This window comes from Buteo buteo, chromosome 7, assembly GCF_964188355.1.
Source record: "Buteo buteo chromosome 7, bButBut1.hap1.1, whole genome shotgun sequence".
Lineage (NCBI taxonomy): Eukaryota > Metazoa > Chordata > Aves > Accipitriformes > Accipitridae > Buteo > Buteo buteo.
In genome coordinates this window covers 42,595,934-42,613,044 of record NC_134177.1, presented here as the reverse complement: position 1 = coordinate 42,613,044, position 17,111 = coordinate 42,595,934, and the positions used below count along the sequence as shown (strand labels likewise).

The following is a 17,111-nucleotide window of genomic DNA, read 5'->3' as shown; positions in this document are numbered from 1 at the left end:
GGTTTTTTTAGCCCTCCCTCCTGTCCCTCACAACACCCCCCACTCCCAAGGGTGCTGTTATTTACTTTACAGGACATAACCCACCCCTGCAGCAGCACCCTTTCTCCTTTGCGGGTCCTACGTGGGGCCACCATACCTGCCACTAATCCGGCGTCCCCGTCCCCAACTGCCACGTCTCCAGGGTCACCCACGCAGAGCGAGAGCGGGGCGAGCTCAGCCCAGCGTGCCCAGTGCCTCCTCTCACCCTATTACTGGAGGCAGGATGCTTTCCCAGAGCGCCTGGAACCCGGGGTACCACCGAGCACCCCCCCACTGCCCAGACACCCTCACACCCCCGGGCAGGAGGCAGCCCTTGCACAGGGCAGCTCAACCACCTCCCCAAAGTAGCGATGAGGGGTTTGTGGGTCTGGTCTGTGTCCCCCCCACTGGGGAAAGGCTTTCAGCCAGGGGGGACCCAAGGGACAGCAGGACATGTGGGTACCGGTACCCAGCGCAAAGCTGCTCCCGGCACCGGAGGCGGCCACCGAGCGGAGCCCGTGGGAAGAACCGGGGCGGGGGGACACCGGAGGGGCGAGGTAGAGCCTCGGGCTTGGGCGACGGGGGGGGGGACACACCCCGGTTTTCCCAACCTCTCCCACCCCATCAGCATCCTCCCAGTGGCGGGGGGGGGGGGACACACGACACACAGGACAGCGGTACCGCCTTGCAGCGTGTCGGGGGAGGGAGAAACGGGGGACACCCCGGGGGCGGTCCGAGGCCCCGATCCTACCCCGGGGAAGGGGAGGGGGGAGCCGAACCGGGCTGGCCCCTCCTCCGGTACGGCCTCCCGCGGGGCGGCGGGGCCCCGAGCTCAGAGCGGCGGCGGCGGGGCTCGTCGGGAGCCCGCTCCGCCGGGCCATGGCGAACAGCGGCTCCGCACCGGGGGGGTCGGGCTCGGCTTCGGCTTCGGGGTCGGGTACGGTGCTGCCCACCCGCTTCCAAGAGACCGAAAAGCTGCTGGCGGCCACCGAAGGCCGGGAGGAGAAGGGCCTCCGAGGCTCCAAATCCTTTACGGCCGCTTTAGCCGGCGAGGCGGAGCGCAACGGGCACGGGCTCGCCTACAAGTCGGTGTCGGTCGGGCACCTGGAAGCGGCCCCGCTCTCGCCGTCCCGGCTCAGCCTGGGGAGAGCCTCCTCCACCGCCACCAGCACGGCGGCACCGGAGCAGGGCCGCCCGCGGGACTACCTGGTGCTCGCCATCTTCTCCTGCTTCTGCCCCGTCTGGCCCATCAACGTCGTAGCCCTCGTCTTTTCCATCATGGTGAGTAACGGGCACCCGCCGGCAGCCTGGAATTCCTCCCGCTCCTGCCCCCGGCAACCGGCTCCCGCCGCCCCCCTCGACGGGCGGGCAGCGGCCGCCCCGGCGCTGTCCGCGGTGCTGCACCGGCGGCCCCCGGGGGGCGGCGGGAGGAAGGCGGTACGGCTCCCGCGACTCAACCGGGAGAGCCCCCGGGGGAGTCGGGTGGGGCTGTGCCCCGTTCTCTACCCGATTCTTCCATCGGGCTCCGGGGAAGGGAGGCGGGTGGAGGCGGGATGGGAGCGGGACAGCTCCCCGGGGAGGCGGTGGGATGGAGATGGGTTTTGGGGGAGGGAGAGGTGGGATGCGGGAGGATCCACGGCAGGGCTTCGGGAAGCCTGGGGGCTCCCGGTAAAGCCGGTCCCTGGAGGCAGGCAGCGGTCCGGAGCGACTCGCCGGGCTTCCCCGGGATGGAGCTGGGAGGCGAAGCAAGGACAAGGGATCTCCCTCCGCATCTCCTAGCAGCCCAGCCCAGTCCTGCAGCACTGGGGAGACCCTGCCTGGGGGCTGGTTCCTGGCCTCGGACGCTTCAAAGGGACAGGCTGCACCTGCAGCTCTTTTAGTTGCCCTGAAGAAGCAATTTTTCTCCATTAAACGTCCCCCACGTATCTCAGCAAATACACCAACGTCAGAGCAGGGGAGAATAAAGCCAGCCGGCCTTCCACCCGTCTCGAGTACGGGTGGCTCGGCCGGCACAGCCCTGCAAGTACGGCCACCCCCTTACCCGTCAGGACGCCCCACGGCTGTACAGCCCCCGGGCACCTTTTATACCCTTGATTTGCAACGGAGGCAAATCTTTTCTTTGGAAGTCAGCTCGGGGAAAGCAATTAGCTGCTTACCACACAGAAATACACTGAGGGGCACCTGCAGCCGGCACTTCCCCTAAAACCACTAAGAACTCGAAGAAAGACACCAGCCGTTGCCACAGAAAGCCCTCTAGAGAGACCAGTTTCCATTTTGAGGCGGAATCATCACTTCTGCCAGTGCCAGCTGTCATCTGCGTGGTACAGCTGTGTGGCAGAGCCTGTTCAGGCAGCATACGGGGAAGCCAGCCAGCCTTGTTTGGCTTTGCACTGCAACGAGAGGGGAAGCAGCTGGGTATTGCATATCCATGGTAATAAACAAGGTCTCTCACGGGGATTTTCCAACCACATCAGCCTTCATGCAAAATAGATTCTCACACTCTCCCTTGCAGGCGTTAGAGCCTCTGGCGCGGTGGGGATGTACCTTGGGCCACGTAAGCCCCGTGGAGTAGAAGAGTAAACAGTGAAAAAAGAGCAGGAGTCAGTTCATACTGCTAGACAGCGAGGTACCAGTGCATATTTACTGTGTTAAACCCGAAGGGAGGCAGGACCAACAGGGCAATAAGACTATTTGGCTGCCCTCTGCTTCCAAGGCCCTTGACAACATTGACCAGAGCCCACCCAGAGCTGGGGAAAGAGATGCCCGACCCCAGCCCTCTGCGGCCACCGAAGCAGAAGGTGCACTCGGATGAGCTTGTTCTCCAGGACAAGGTTTCTAGCTCACACGGCACATTAATAGCCAGCGCGCATCCTCTGGCCCCTTCGCAGTCACCCCTGTACTCCCTGTCCCATGGGACACTTAATTTGCTACTGCTCTTTCTAGTCCTGGCCATGCCTATACCATCACCACCATCACCCCCCTCCACGGCTTTGCCAGCCAGGGACCCCCGCACGGCGGAGCGGAGCAGAACGAGGAGTGATCCTTGCTCCGTGCTGACCCTGGGGAGTCAGGAGACATCTGCCTGGGTCCTCCTGCCAGCAGAAGCAGCTCTCAGGGCATCAGCTGACGTTTCACCTGCTTACACCAGGCAGGAATTTAGTTGCCAGCGACCCCCGAGGTTCCCACAGGCTTAGGTCTCCCCACAGAATAAAACCCAGGAGTGCCTGATCACACACAAATCTGAGCAGGAACCAGGTTTTTGTGATTCCCGGTGCTGGGGGAGGGGCAGGGGGGAACCTTTCCACAATGCGCTGATGTTCCTTTAGCTCTGCAATTGTATTTTTCTTTCCTAAGTCAATGCTTTTTGCACATGAAAGCTTTTTTCTGGGTAATAAGCAGCAACCAGAGAGGAAAGCAAATGAATGCTTTTGAGTTTAGTGTCTCATAAATCATTTTTCAAAAGCTGCTCTCAGATCCCAGCAGGGCCTGTGGCCAGAGGTGGAGAAAAAAAAAATCTGCTCTAGCCCCCAGCCTGTTCCTGATAACACTGGTCTTGTGGAAACGAGTTACCTGGAGGCTCCTCCACTGATCCTTGGATGCATTTTCTTGACCAAGTGAGGACCTGGCTGCACTAAGGGCTTTTTGGGTCTCTCCCTGAGCCAAGGAGCGGGGCAGATGGACGCAAAGGCAGCACAGCCCCACGGGACCCATCTCAGAGGAGGGCAGGGCAGGGCTGGGTACCACAGGCACGCACTGTATTGCTGTTATCAAACCCTTTCCCCTTCCTACCAAAGTGCAGCCACATTGGGGGTAGAAGCAGAGAGGTCAGTTACCCGTGTACAAAACTCCAGACAAATGAAATGAAGTGAAAAAGAAAGGTAAATCCAGCCAGAAGCAGCATATAGTAATGCCAAGGGCAATTCTGCACAGCACTTGGTGTCCAAAATAGGTACTGTCATTCCTGAAAGATGTGGGAGAAGTCAAACTATCCTTACTCATTTCAAATGGCAGTCATCTATCCAAGTCTGATGTTGACTTATACCTCTCTCTGAATGTTTTCTTCAACAAAATGCAAGTGTCGAGGATTAATGATTTATTCTGAGTAACTGGTGGAAGGCAGCAGAGTGCATCCAAAGCCAGTTCATAAATTGGGAAAGATTGCGGGGAAGAGGAGGTGACGATTTGTCTTCCTCGTCCCTGGGACTAGCGCAGAAAAGTAATTGCCTTCATTTGCAACAAGACAGCTTAGGTGATCTATTAGGGGACAAAAAAACCCCTTCTGAACAGTAACTTGAACAGATAACAGTTTGAAAACAGGTAAGATTAATAACTCTTTTGAATCACGCAGACTTACCTGGCCCCGAGGGTGCTGGGGTACAGCCTGCCCTTCCAGCCCCACTTCTAGGGTCGTTCAGATTTTCTAATACTCCGCTGTAATACGAAGTCCCTTGGCACACACACAGTGACTCACTCCCCCGTAGCCCTCGAGCCTTTCTGAGATACTCTGCCTCGGCGAGTCTCGATTAATAAACAAGATGTTAATGTTTTTATGTGGAAAGCAAAACACAGGATTAGTGATACTAGAGAGCTATAATCAAACCATTCCACACCAATGAATAATATATGTACAGTAACAAAAGCTTGCTAAACACCCCATGCCAATGCTGATGTATTTTTCATAATTGTTCAGGATAAATGAGCAGTAAACACTTCCAGAAGCTGTAGTGATAAATATATCAAATTTGTTAGCCTATATATTTTCCGTAGAAGACAGCTAAAATGGTGTGTTTCACTGCAATCTAACCCCCACCCTGCAAAAATACTACACTTGTTACAAAAATCGGAGCCTAAAAAAAAAAAATCCCAAGCCGTCAGTGAGCAGGGCAGGGATCCTGTCAGTCCCTGGGCTGCTGCGTCCTCCCCATCTCTCGCCACCAGCCCATGAGGCTTCATTTTGTCACCTCCTGTTCCGTAATGAAAATAGGCTCTTGGCTGCATCCCATCACTTTTAGATACGATCTGTCAAATGTGCTGTCGAGACCAGAAGAAACAAGGTCTTGAGCTCTCTTGGCGTCAGCGGTGGGGACGGCGTTATACAGGGTGGCACGTGAGCGGAGCAGGATGTTTGCAGGGATGCAGTGGAAGCAACCGTCTGTTTGAGGCTCCACTGTGTTATTTACGTGGTGCTACAAATAAAAATGAGTACGTGGAGACCTTTAAAGCTGCATTTTACCTACCCGAGCACTATGGAGCAGCACCCAGCGCGCAGCTTGGGCTGGGGACCTTTTGGTCATGGTGCTGCCAAGAGGGTAGTGGTATTAAAGAAGGCTGAATGGGAAAGGGGGTAGTAACATCAAGTATTTGTTTGTTTGGATTCTCAGTGATGTTTCACGGTTAGTGCTGGTGCTGGGCTAGGCCTCCTGACTCTTACTTTTCTTTTTTTTTTTTTTTTTAAACATTTGACAGGGGACCCTTTCCAGCACAGTTATTTCTGAGATACACATTTTTTGAAAGAAAAGCAGGATTGTTTTAATACAGGTTCACCTTTAACTCTTTTTAACTAAATTTTTTTTTCTTTTAACTTGGAGTTTCCCCAGTTTTAGCAGCCACGCTCCAAAGGAAGGAGCCGGCACATGGTACGGGGCTGTGGGGAGCTGCCGGCCCCACAACCTGCCCCACATCTCCCTCTTCTCCTGAGACCTGGCTCGGCTGAGGCAGCATGGCTGGAGATGGACGGGGCAGGGGAAGAAGACTTTAACCCCTGTAAAAAACGTTAAATATTTAAAAGCCTCTCTAAAGAAAGAGTAACTGCTTCAAGGCAGTTAAACTATCTACAAAACCCCGTCCCCAGTGAAGTCGAGGGGAATTTTGCCCGACTCCTCCACGGGATCAAGGTGACAGAGCCGGGTGCTGGGCTCCCTGCCTTGCTTCCCTTCCCCCCCACTCCAAGCCTTCCCAACCAGGTAAAAACATTACTGCTGGACTTTAAAATTCCTTATCCAATTCCCCTCCCTCCAAAACCCCTTCCCGCTGGGTTTCACGGGAGGCAGAAGGGCGCCGCGTGAATTTGGGAAAGCTTTTCGGTCCGGAGAGCCGCGCTTCTCGCAGACCGTCTGCCTCTTCCCGAGCAGGGAGCTCCCGTTTTGCTGATGGAGGGGCTCCAGCCTCTCCACCACACACGCAGCGAATGCTGACGCACGGTGAGTAATTTCACCATAATAACCTCGCCGTGGTAGCGCGCGGCTGCCCATCTGTTAAGTGCTAGGTCCTCCTTCAGCCAAGTGCAGGAAGCCCAGCACACTCGCTCCGGCAGGCTGGGGAGCACTTTGGGCTCTTCTCTCAGCAGCAATGCTTCTCCCTCACCAGGAATTCTTACTTGCAGTATTTTTCACTTGGGAACCCAACGATTGCTGATTACAAGAGCAAGAAGCGAGATTAGTCCTTATTTAATTGCTTACTCTGAAGGTTTACGATGCATCTGCGTATTATACTTTTTGTGATGAGCTGTGCTTGGTCTTCAGGTTGCTGTGTGTGCTTGGCATAGGTGCAGGCTTCTCTCGCCCAGCGGGTCAGCAGCGCTGCCGAGCATAGGGCTGTAAGAGAGCTGGCACTGAAGCGCAGAGGAGTCAGGCCACAGCATCGCCCTTGCTGCCCCGTCAGGCACCGGGCAAGGTCTTGGTGAGCCCATGCTCATCCCATCTTATGTCTTTTGGGTGCGAGCCCAAATCCTGCTCAACCCACCCAGCCCCTTGCAGCTGTGGTCCCAGCAGCACTGCTGGGCAGACCCCAGGGAAGCTTCACTAACCCCCCCGGAGGTGCCCCCAGGGCCTGGGTCTCTGCCGAACCCATGAGCAGCCAGCCCTGACCGAGCAGTGAAAAAGCAAAGTTTCCGAGGGAACCGCCAAGTTGTGTTCTCCGTCCACCCTGGGTTGCCACTTGTTCACAAGGACGAGGACCGCTGCAATTTCAGACATTGGAATAGGCTGCCCAGGGAAGTGGTTGAGTCACCATCCCTGGAGGTATTCAAAAAGCGTGTAGATGGGGTACTCCAGAACATGGTTTAGTGGGCATGGATGATGGTTGGACTCGATGATCTTGAAGGTCTTTTCTAACCTAAATGATTCTTTGATTCTATGAATTTATCCCACCGAGAGCCTCCCATTAAGATGCCAGTGTCCACCAACATCAATGCCAGGCAAGTCCTGTTCTAGCTCCAACTCTTGGGGATCTCTCTTCATCCCTTAATGAGTCCACATCCTCAGCCCTGGCACAGCCAGGGAGCCCTTTCTTTTAGTTACAGAGCAGAGGAAAGCTTTCGCTGAGCTGCCCAAAGAACTCAGTAGAGGAAATCACAGCGAAACTGTCCCACGCTGGGGCTATTTTTTAGTCACTCCAATAACACACGGACTTGAGTCAGTTCAGCTCCTACCCAAGGCAAGCAGAACAGCATCCCAGGTGGGCTAGAAGCATGTCAGTTTAGCAGGATCACAGGCTGTCAAAGCCGTGGGCTCGCAGAGGTGATACACGTGGAATCCTGCGAGAGCCCAGGATGGCAGATCCAGCTCCCCAGCTGATGCAGCAGCTCTCGTTTTGGGGTCTACAGCCAGAGGGTCACCCCAGAGCTGCAGCCGTTCTCAAGAGCCTCTTTCTGTGTTTCCCCCCCAGTCAAGGAACAGCGGGCAGCAAGGGGACATGGATGGAGCCCGGCGACTCGGCCGCATGGCCAGGCTGCTCAGCATCGTCTCCATTATCCTGGGGACCATCATCATCGTGCTCTACATTTCACTCAGCGTCAGAGGTAACATCTCCTTCTCTTTTCCCCAGCCCAGGTACAGCAGGAACCTCACAGGGCTCCTGTCTCCAGCCCAGTTTATAGGACAGACCTGCCCACCACCCACCACCACCCTAGAGGTGGTGCTCCATTCCCACCCCACCTGCAGCGGTAGGGCACTAAGCACCTGCACGGTCCAGGCTGGTTTGGCCATCCCCAGCTGCACGCACACATGCAAAACACTTTGGAGAACGGGCTCCTTGCAGTAGCAACGCACACTGTTCAAAGGACCAGAATGGAAAGTCCTCCCTGTGCTCTCCCATAGTGCACCCAATTAATTTGGGCGCAATGTAAGGTCTAACCCTGGCAAAGGCTGTGGTGGGTTTGGAAGAGTGTAGCAGGGTAAAACCAAAGGGGTCCAAGGACACAGATCAACCCGCCCAGAACTGCAGTCCCAAAATGTCTGGGGAACCTCCCAAACACAAACTCACCTGCCAAAACCAGCATGACCAGCACGCAGCTCAGGCAAACGGGAACCTCAGAAACACACAAAGCCCAGACCAAGGGCGTAAGGGAAACATCTGTAACTACTGGAAGCTGCCCTAAGACTCTCTTTATTTTACAGTTTCCTAGAAGACAGACATTTTAGCATGCAAACACCTCGAAGAGGAGGAAGACAACTTTCCTTTTGGGGTTTTTACTTTCAGCCTTGCAACAAAAAATTGTCACAGTGTAGGTGGGCAGCCCTGGACAGCCTGCTCTGGAGCGCCGTCTGAAGGAACGCATGCTTCTACTTCACCGCCTCTTGGAAATGAGTTTGTACAAGTGATGGGATAAAAAACATCGCAAGAAGGAATGGGAAAGGACATCGGACGCCAAGTGGAGAGGAGAAGGGGGAAATCTACTACCTCATTCCCCTCCAGCAAAACTCACGGAGTGGGGAGACAACTAAAGTACAAGAGGAGGAGACAGTTTCAAGAGTGAAGCTTATTTTAAAAGAAAAATTTAAGGCGAGAACAGGACATTTTGAAGAGTCCTAAGAATTTTGGCACAAGTCACTGAATTTTTGGGGGGTTGTTGGTTTTTAAATCATCAAATTCTCTGTCTCTACAAAAAAACCAAAGCTCAAACTGCCATCAGGAGCTGAGAGCTATTCCATGGAGGAGGAGGGAGAGCAGAGCTGCAGCAGGACCACGGCTCTGCTCCAAACAAAATGCAGCCGCAAAAGCTGGAGGATGTGGTGGGTGCTTTTGTATTTTTGATGACAAAAAAAAAAAAAAAAAAAAAAAAAGACACAATGACCATTTGCATGCCTTTGGGAATGTTCTCCATGTCTGTTCCTACAAGCTCTTTTATCACTTAGGGCAGATTTCAGAGCTGGCAGAGTAGGATGTTGCTGCATGAGGATGCCGGGCTCCTCCTCACCCCAATCCCATGGTGGGGTTTTTACGGAAGGAAAAATAATGCTTTCTATGCGAACCCACACATTTCTCTCTCTGTGCACCCAAAATGAGATTAATACTAGTGGAGGTGAGAAAAGAGCCTGGTTAATCTGTAGCAGCAGTACCAAGGCACGGAAAGCCCGTTCTACCCACTTGCACATTTATGTCACGTCATGTCCATCACACAAAAGCTTCAGCATGATCCAGCCCCCGCCACTGTCAGTATTCATCTCCCCGACCCTTTTGAGCTTCAGCTTAGGGTCTTCCAGGACATTTTCAGAGGCACAGAGGAGATTAAGATCCCTGCTCCTGTCCCTGCACCCTTCACACGCTCTTCTGCATCTCTGAAAATCTCCCGCATCCCCAGAGCTGACGGGCGTCAGTTCCGCAAGTTCCACGCGTATTATTTTTTAATGTTTTATATTTAACATAATGAGAAAATAGACTTTGCTCCTCCCGATCTGCCTATAGGTACCCCACGCCCCACCACGTCTTCCATACCGTGCGGCTCCTCGGCTGTTTCCCGCGGGATCCGATCCCACCACGCTCCCTCCAGCCCCTCTTCCCCTCTCCCTGTCCTTGCCGCGGGTTGTTACTGGGGTTGGTCTTCTCTCCGGCCACCCAGACTATGCAAAGTTTCATCGCCTGTTATTTTATTCAGGCTTTGTAGATGGCTTCTGGCCATATCCATTGGCTCCGTATTAGCTGAGCCTCTCTCTTTTATCAAAACTTTGCGGGCACAAGTACATGGCCAAGAGCTGCACTCCCCGGCCCTTCTGTTGTCTCCAGCCGACAGCCTGGGACCTAGAAATACAGACTGCACTCAGAAATAAGGTGTTTCAGGGCAATTCTGCTCCCTACCACCAATCTCCTGAAAAAAAAACCAACCACCAAACTTAGACCAAATCTAATGCTTCTGAGGGCTTGTCTACATGGAGAATCTGCTGCACACCATAAGAAACTTCACAACGTGGTAACTGCTTGGCACTAACTTCTTCTCCGGAGTACGTGAGTGGGCACGCGTGCGCGCGTGGGGTTAGCACAGGGGAGCGGTCCGCTGTAAATCCACGCTGTAGTTAGTCTGCGGTAACTAATGTGCAAAGCCGTGAGCATCGCTGTGAAAATTCTCTTGTCACCTGTTCGATTGCTCCCCTTGAAAGTGTTTTCTTTTGCTAGGTGTTATTTGAATCCAGGGGCTAAGAAAGCCAAATCCCCTAGACACACTGTCAACACTTTTCTCTACATTAAAAGGGATTCCAGAGACTCACAGCAACAGCACATCACCACAGCATTTTCTTGGGCTCCATTCCCATCCGCCCCTTTGCCAGCGCTTTATTACAACCTATTGGTTTCCAAAATGGACAAAAGTTGCAACGTTTCTTTTGCACTTCATTTTTTGTGAGCTTCAGCAAACAGGGGCCCCTGAGCACTGCCGGGTGCCCCTTGGCACCAGATCTCTTCTTCCCAAGCTCTTCAGAACTCCCCCGGAGATTCAAACTCTCATCTTATGATTGATGAAATCCCATCAAATCCCCCAAACGTTTCCTTCTTTAACGCTTAGAACCCAAAAGCTGCTTGCTGGGAAACACACGTTATTTTTTTCTGAGCTACATAAGGGCAGCGCTGCCTGTCCGTGCATCTTCTGCCCTTTGTTCTTTGAGCTGCTGAAATTCAGCTTATGGTAAGAGCTGAGCAAGCTCCTCCTTGGGCAGGAAGAGGCGACATTCAGGGAAAACTGCTGCAATGAGTTATAGCACTTGAGAGCGCCAAGTATTTATTAAGTAAGAATTCAAATGCTCTTTTATCATTATATAAAGCCTTTCATCTAAAGTGCTTTACCACATTTAAAGGATTAAACCTTGCCACCCCCCACGAGGTGGGTTAGCATTACGCTGCTCTAATTGCACGGATGGCAAAGTTGCTCAGTCATATGCACTGTACAACTCCAAAAAGAAACCCATTTTTCTGTCTTCTCCTTAGTAGAACCTTGTATGAATACAGATTTCCTTTGAATCTGATTTTTCCAAAGAGATCTAGGCAAACACACACTACACTTCAAAATGGACTGGGATACCTGCAGTTGTAGGAACGAGGGGGCTTTGTGAGGCAGCTGCAATGGTCCTTGCCAGGAGAAGTCCCAGGCTGGTGAAGCAGAGCAGGAGAGGTACCAGAATTCATCTGAATGCAGGACAAGGCAGAAGCTTTCCCAAAAAACCCCACGGTGATGATTTGTTGCGTGCACCCAAATGTGGTTTGTGCCTCCTGTCTTAGCCTGTATCGTCAGGCTGCTGAGGCAACTCCTTCTCGTCTCACTAGTAAGTATAATAAAAAAAGAAAAACTAAGATACTTAAATTCCTTTCATTTTAAAATCTTCTTTCTGATTAGATACAATTGTACTGCACTCTTGAATACAGCTTTTTTTTCCTTATCCCGCATTTAAATCCAGGCGAAAGCCTCTACAGTTACTCCTAGCAAAATATTTTCTCTCTTTGTAACCTGGCTCTCCAGTGCTAGAGAAATAAACTCCCTAGGGTTATCTGGGAAGTCTCGTCTCCTGCTCTCCCCCAGATTCCCTGTACCTTTTGCAGCCTGATGTTTTGCAAAGGTTTTACCGCTAGATCCTTGCTCTCCACGTCACGCAGAGCTTTATCCCAGCGCAGCTGCCTATTTGGCTCTTTTGGGTGCATTAGCGTATATTCACAAAGGTAGAAGCTGCTGGGTCCCCAACCCTTGACACACACCTCACCTGCGATCGTGTTATGAGGAGGTAAATCATGGCAGAACTTCATCCCGAGGCCACCAGCAGGCACGGTTCCTCCTTTGGTCCACATCTGAGGAACAACAGCATCCCTCATTATTTTTCGCTGATTTAGTGTTCACCTAAGTGCGAGCATCTTTTTTTCCACATCCAGGCACGACCGCTCCTCTCCCTACCTTCGTTTTTAGCACACAGGAGGACAATCACAAAAACTATGTCACGAAAAGACTTTCCCTCTCCATCCTCCCAAACAAGCCCTATTACTTATGTCACATCTCTTTGCCACCTGCTGCAGCCTCCTCTAAGCCCATACGTCAGAATCAAGTTTTCTGTGTTTGCAATTATAACAGTCACAAAATCCTCAGGATCTGGCCAATTTCTACCCTCTAGTGAAGTAGGCAATAGGGGAGAGGCGAGAGATCCAGGCGATGCGGTGGCAATCCAGGCTTACCTGACAGCGAAGTTGAGCTGGTAGGAGGATAGCTCGCTGAAGAGATGGAGAAGGTGGGAAACGTCTCTAAATGTAAGTTGAAGTAGGAGTTACGATCGACAAGTGTGAGGTCCTGGTGGAATATAAATACACGGTTTGCACTGCTCGGGAAGAGTCTCTGAGCAGAGCGGGTGGCTGGTGGCACCTCTCTGCCATTGGGGTCCCCGGGCTCCTCTCCCCAGGGTTTGGCGGAGAGCCGGGCTCTGCGGGGCGGCACAGAAGAGCCCTTGCTGGGTACAGCGATGCTAGATCGAAGGACTTGGGCTCAACAAGCAATTTGCTGCTGCCGAGCAGACAAGCTAGCTTGGGTTCGTACCAGCTTCTCGTAGGATGCGATGACCGATGGTCGGAAAAGGTCTGGCACAGGTCAACTGGGCACAGCAACACGCTGGCTGGTGCCCGCCTGGGAGCCTGCAGAGGACACCAAAGGGATTTGAGCACAAAGGGAGGAAAGAAAAGATTTGATTTTCAAGTTTGCTCTCTTAAGGATGTGTTTGCTTTTTCTGGGCAGTATTTCATTCCCTTCCAGTTCACCCCTCTCTCCCCATCTTTGTGAGTTTAACGTGCTTTCCCCTCAGCATTTCTGCCCCTAGAGCAATGCACGAGTCTCACAGGCTCTTCCCTCCCATCCTCCGCCTTTCCTTTAATGCGGGACAGGTCTTGGCAATGAGATGTCATCGCTGGGCTTTGCTGAAAGGGGTTATCGAGGGGTAGGGAACCCGCTCCTCCAAGGCTCTGACCCAGGCTGGCTGCGGACTCAAGGACGTACCGCTGCAGTAGCTGACCTTCCAAATACAGATTTCTCCATGTAGACAAGGGGAGCAGATCCTGCCTTTTATATAAAATTAAAACTCTGTTTGCATTTGGTCTAAGTCCGGGGAGAGGCTGTAGAAACGCACCCACTGGGCTGGTCCCATGACCTTATTTATTCTGTTTTTCCCGATACCCCCAACCTTGCCCTATCACTTTATTATCACAGAACCACAGCCAAGGTTGCACAGTCAAGCTGAAATAATTTCAGGTTTAAGGTTGATTTTCTTTCAGCGTACATCCTTTAATTTTGGCAAAGACAGTTAGGTTCGGACTGAAAACTCCCATGCTTGGGCACAAGCCAAGGGGGTGGTGGGGGAAAGCAGCCTTTTCAAAGTGGAATATTTGTAAAGCATTTGCTAACACCAGTAGGTAGCGAAATTCAAACCTATAAATACCCATCCAGGATAAGAAACATCAGAAAGGGAACGTGTGCAGGATTCACCAAGGCAACCCTGATACCACTTCGGAGCAGGTACCCCTGTTAGAAGGTGCCCAGGACACGATCCTTTGCGTGGAAGTGCAGGGTCTATCCTCCCCGCTGCCGCAACCACTGTCCACGCACTGGCTCCTCCTGTTTTGAAGCCAAACTGGAAGAGCCGTGTTTCACACGCAGCATGAACACATCAGGAATTGCAGCTGGGCGCTTCTCTTTGCTGATAAATGTTTCTTTTTCTGCAGGATGATATGATATATCTTATATACTTTCTTTGTATTTCTTGGCATGAGAAAAAATTAAAATGTAACATGCATGGTCAAAGCTGAACTTGTTTCTTCTGTCTAAATGAGAAAAAAAAAGATCCAAACTACTCGTTTAACTATTGCTTCACACGCCAAGAGCAAGTAGATCAGCTGGTATTTTGGGTGCAGTGGGTTGCAAATAAATACATGCTAGCAAAAGGTAGAGGAAAACAGCACAAGTCAGAGCAGAGAAGGGTCCAGAGAGATCAGCCTTGTGCTGCAGAGACAAGTGGCACCGAGCTCCTCGGGAAGCACAGCTATTGCAGGAGATCTCCCCCCGGCCATGCCACAGGGCACGCCAGCCCAGGGAAGCAGGGGAAATCCTCCTCGCTTGCAAGGCACAAGGATGGGATGGGGAGTAGCCACTGGGAACTGCTTCTTTTTGCTAGCCCTGCCTCTGCAGTTTGGTATTATGGGGCACAACCAAGTATGAGAGAAAAAATTCCAAATCTGCTCGAAAACCAGAATTATTGGTCAAAACCATAGATTTCAAGAATGAATAGCAATATTTGGTCTCCACTCAAAATCCTAAACGCAGGCTGCTCCCAGGAAACAAGTCCTTTTTAAAGTTTGTTAAGCCAAATCTTGAAAATTCAGCCATTACCAAAAACATTGGCTTTAGTCTTTTCCCAGGAGGAGTTTTTCCAACCAGTCACGCTGGAAGGCTGTTGACTGTGTGTAACATGCACCTTGGGTCACGACCAGTTTATTTCTGTGTAACGGCACACCAGTCAATCAAGGCTGTACTGAAGATTAGTTGCACGACAACTTCATTCAGCTGAATCCTAACACCCTCCTCTGGCTGCGCGTCTCTGGCATCCTCCGGGAATGAATGGCAACGCAGCTTCCAACCCAACCCAGCTTGGAGAGAAGACTTGCCAAGTCTGAGATGAATTAGTTGTCTTACAGAGCTCTCTCCTCTGTAGCAATATGCTCGAGCTGTCCAGATTTCAGCTCAGGGTAGGACTTACTGGAGGTAAGACAGTCCCGCAGCTGCCCAAGGAGGAGGCAGATGCCACCACCACCAGCAGCTAGGATCAAAAATTGAGGCTTTATGGCCCCAGAGCAGGTATCAGACACAACCCTTCCACTTTCATCTGTGTCTACAATGGAAAAAAAAAAAAAAAAAGATGTAAATTCTCTGCAATGTTGGCAGCCCGCAGCGTGATTCAGCAACAAATGGACTTAATGGTCCTGCCTGGAGCGCGTCCTGCTGATGAGATTCCCTCCAAGGCAGAGGCAGGTCACTCCCCACCGAAAATGGCCAGAGGCATTAAGGAACGCTGAGTCCCCAGCACTGCCTACCTGTCATTTTCATAGGCAATATTATGATACATATGTCTTTTCCTTTCTTAAAGATGCAAGCTGTAGGGGTTTTTTTTCTGGAGGGAAAAAAAAATAAATAGGACCCCCCCCTCCCCCCGGTACGAAAAGCCAGAGAGGATGCAGATTAAACGTTCATGAACTCATGAAAAACAGACCTGTTATCCTCATGTGTATCTCAGAAAATGATCAAAGGAACACTAATTAGTTCTTCTAGATCTGCCGCTGCCCACAGCACAAAGCCCAGCCCCTATAAGCCGAAGCTTGTTTCGATACTGGGTCTGTCCCTACGGGTTCCTATTTCCTACGGTTCAGGCAGCACCACACTGGTACATCAGTGCCCAAACACCTCCCAGGGAGACAAAGCTGCTCTGCAGCCTCCAACACACCGGGCAACAAGCTCAGCCTTCTCATTTATCCCACAGCCCTTCTCTTACACTACACTTCCCACCCCCTACCCGGCTCTGTAGCTTGCTGGGGCATTTTTAACACATCAAGCACATTTCTTCAGTGTGTCCATTCCCCACTGCTTGGAAAACTACAAGTCCAACTAGATCTGCTGGTTCTTACTCCTAAATACCCATCCCTTGTAACACTACTTAAATCGGTGTTCTTGATATTTAGTTTCACGTGCCAGGACTAGGTTATTAGCTGCTAAAACCTCTATCTTTAAGAGCCTCCGGCCATGAATACTTACTCACAGCCACGCAGGTCCCAACTCACACTGTACTGCAGCTACTCCCGTTTTCACTAAGGCTGGACTTTGCAGGAAGCCCATGTTATCTAGCAGCAGCGTTCCCTTGCTGCCTCTGCTCACCCAGAAGTGCAAGAGGTGTTAGTGTCTGCACAAGGGTCCTTGGCAACACGAGTGGGATTACAGGGGAGGTCCGAAGAGCCACCTCTGTTTGTCCTGATGGAAAAGCAAAATGTAGATGTTTAGAAAATTCAGCGTAATTTACTCCTCGCTATTCAGCGAAGCAAAGGGACTTGTGGTTGTGGTTGGTGGTACCCATGCATAACAAAAGACTGGGACAGAGTGGCCCTGGTGGGGAGAGCTTTCGAGGAACAGATGCAATTTGCATCTTAGCACACGATGTCTGAGGTTGCTTTAAGCCATCTTTGGCCTTCGTCGCGTATTGCTTTCAGAATTCAGCAGGCAAGAAGGCTGAGCAGGAAAGAACAATGGTTTTGCCCCGGAGGAGGAGAATTTTACTTGAATAAAAGACCCCTGCACCATGGAGAGATTTCCCTTCAGCGGCGAGATGTCCATCGGAGCATCCTGACCGGACCATCGGAGCAGCTGGGCAAGTGCAAGTTCCAGACTTCAAAGACCGAAGCTGGTAGCCTCGCCTCTGATGTTTTGCTAAAGAGATGGGAGTGCCAAGTGCTTTAGCCTCTTGTTTTATTAATATGCTGCTCTGATGGGCTCATGTATAATAGATTCGCAAAGGAACAGCAAGAGGTTTACATCCAATTTCCATGTTGCATATATTTTCTACTAAACACTATAGGCTCTCCATTCACCTCTTAATCTTTGTCTTCGCTAATGAATTTGCATGAGCTTTGGGGTTCAAGCGAAGGACAAAAAGTTGGTCACCAGTTCTTCAACTGGTTTCCATGACTTTGCTCCGGACAGGAGCTACGAATTAAAAGCACAGGGAAAACGTTTTCATTTTCTCTCTCATTCCTAACATTGGCTGCTGTCGAAAAAAAACAAGCGCGCAGCTAAGGTACCCTCAAAACAACGCACAGCCTCT

General features: G+C 51.6%; 1 protein-coding gene across 1 annotated transcript; it reads left to right on the top strand.

The window, feature by feature from the left end:
* The first annotated feature begins 897 nt into the window (after window positions 1-897).
* Window positions 898-8,876, top strand: TRARG1 (trafficking regulator of GLUT4 (SLC2A4) 1). Its single transcript, XM_075033364.1, has 3 exons — window positions 898-1,299; window positions 7,684-7,816; window positions 8,415-8,876. The coding sequence occupies exons 1-3, from the start codon at window positions 898-900 to the stop codon at window positions 8,420-8,422; spliced, it is 543 nt and encodes a 180-aa protein (XP_074889465.1). The 3' UTR covers window positions 8,423-8,876.
* The last annotated feature ends 8,235 nt before the right edge of the window (window positions 8,877-17,111 follow it).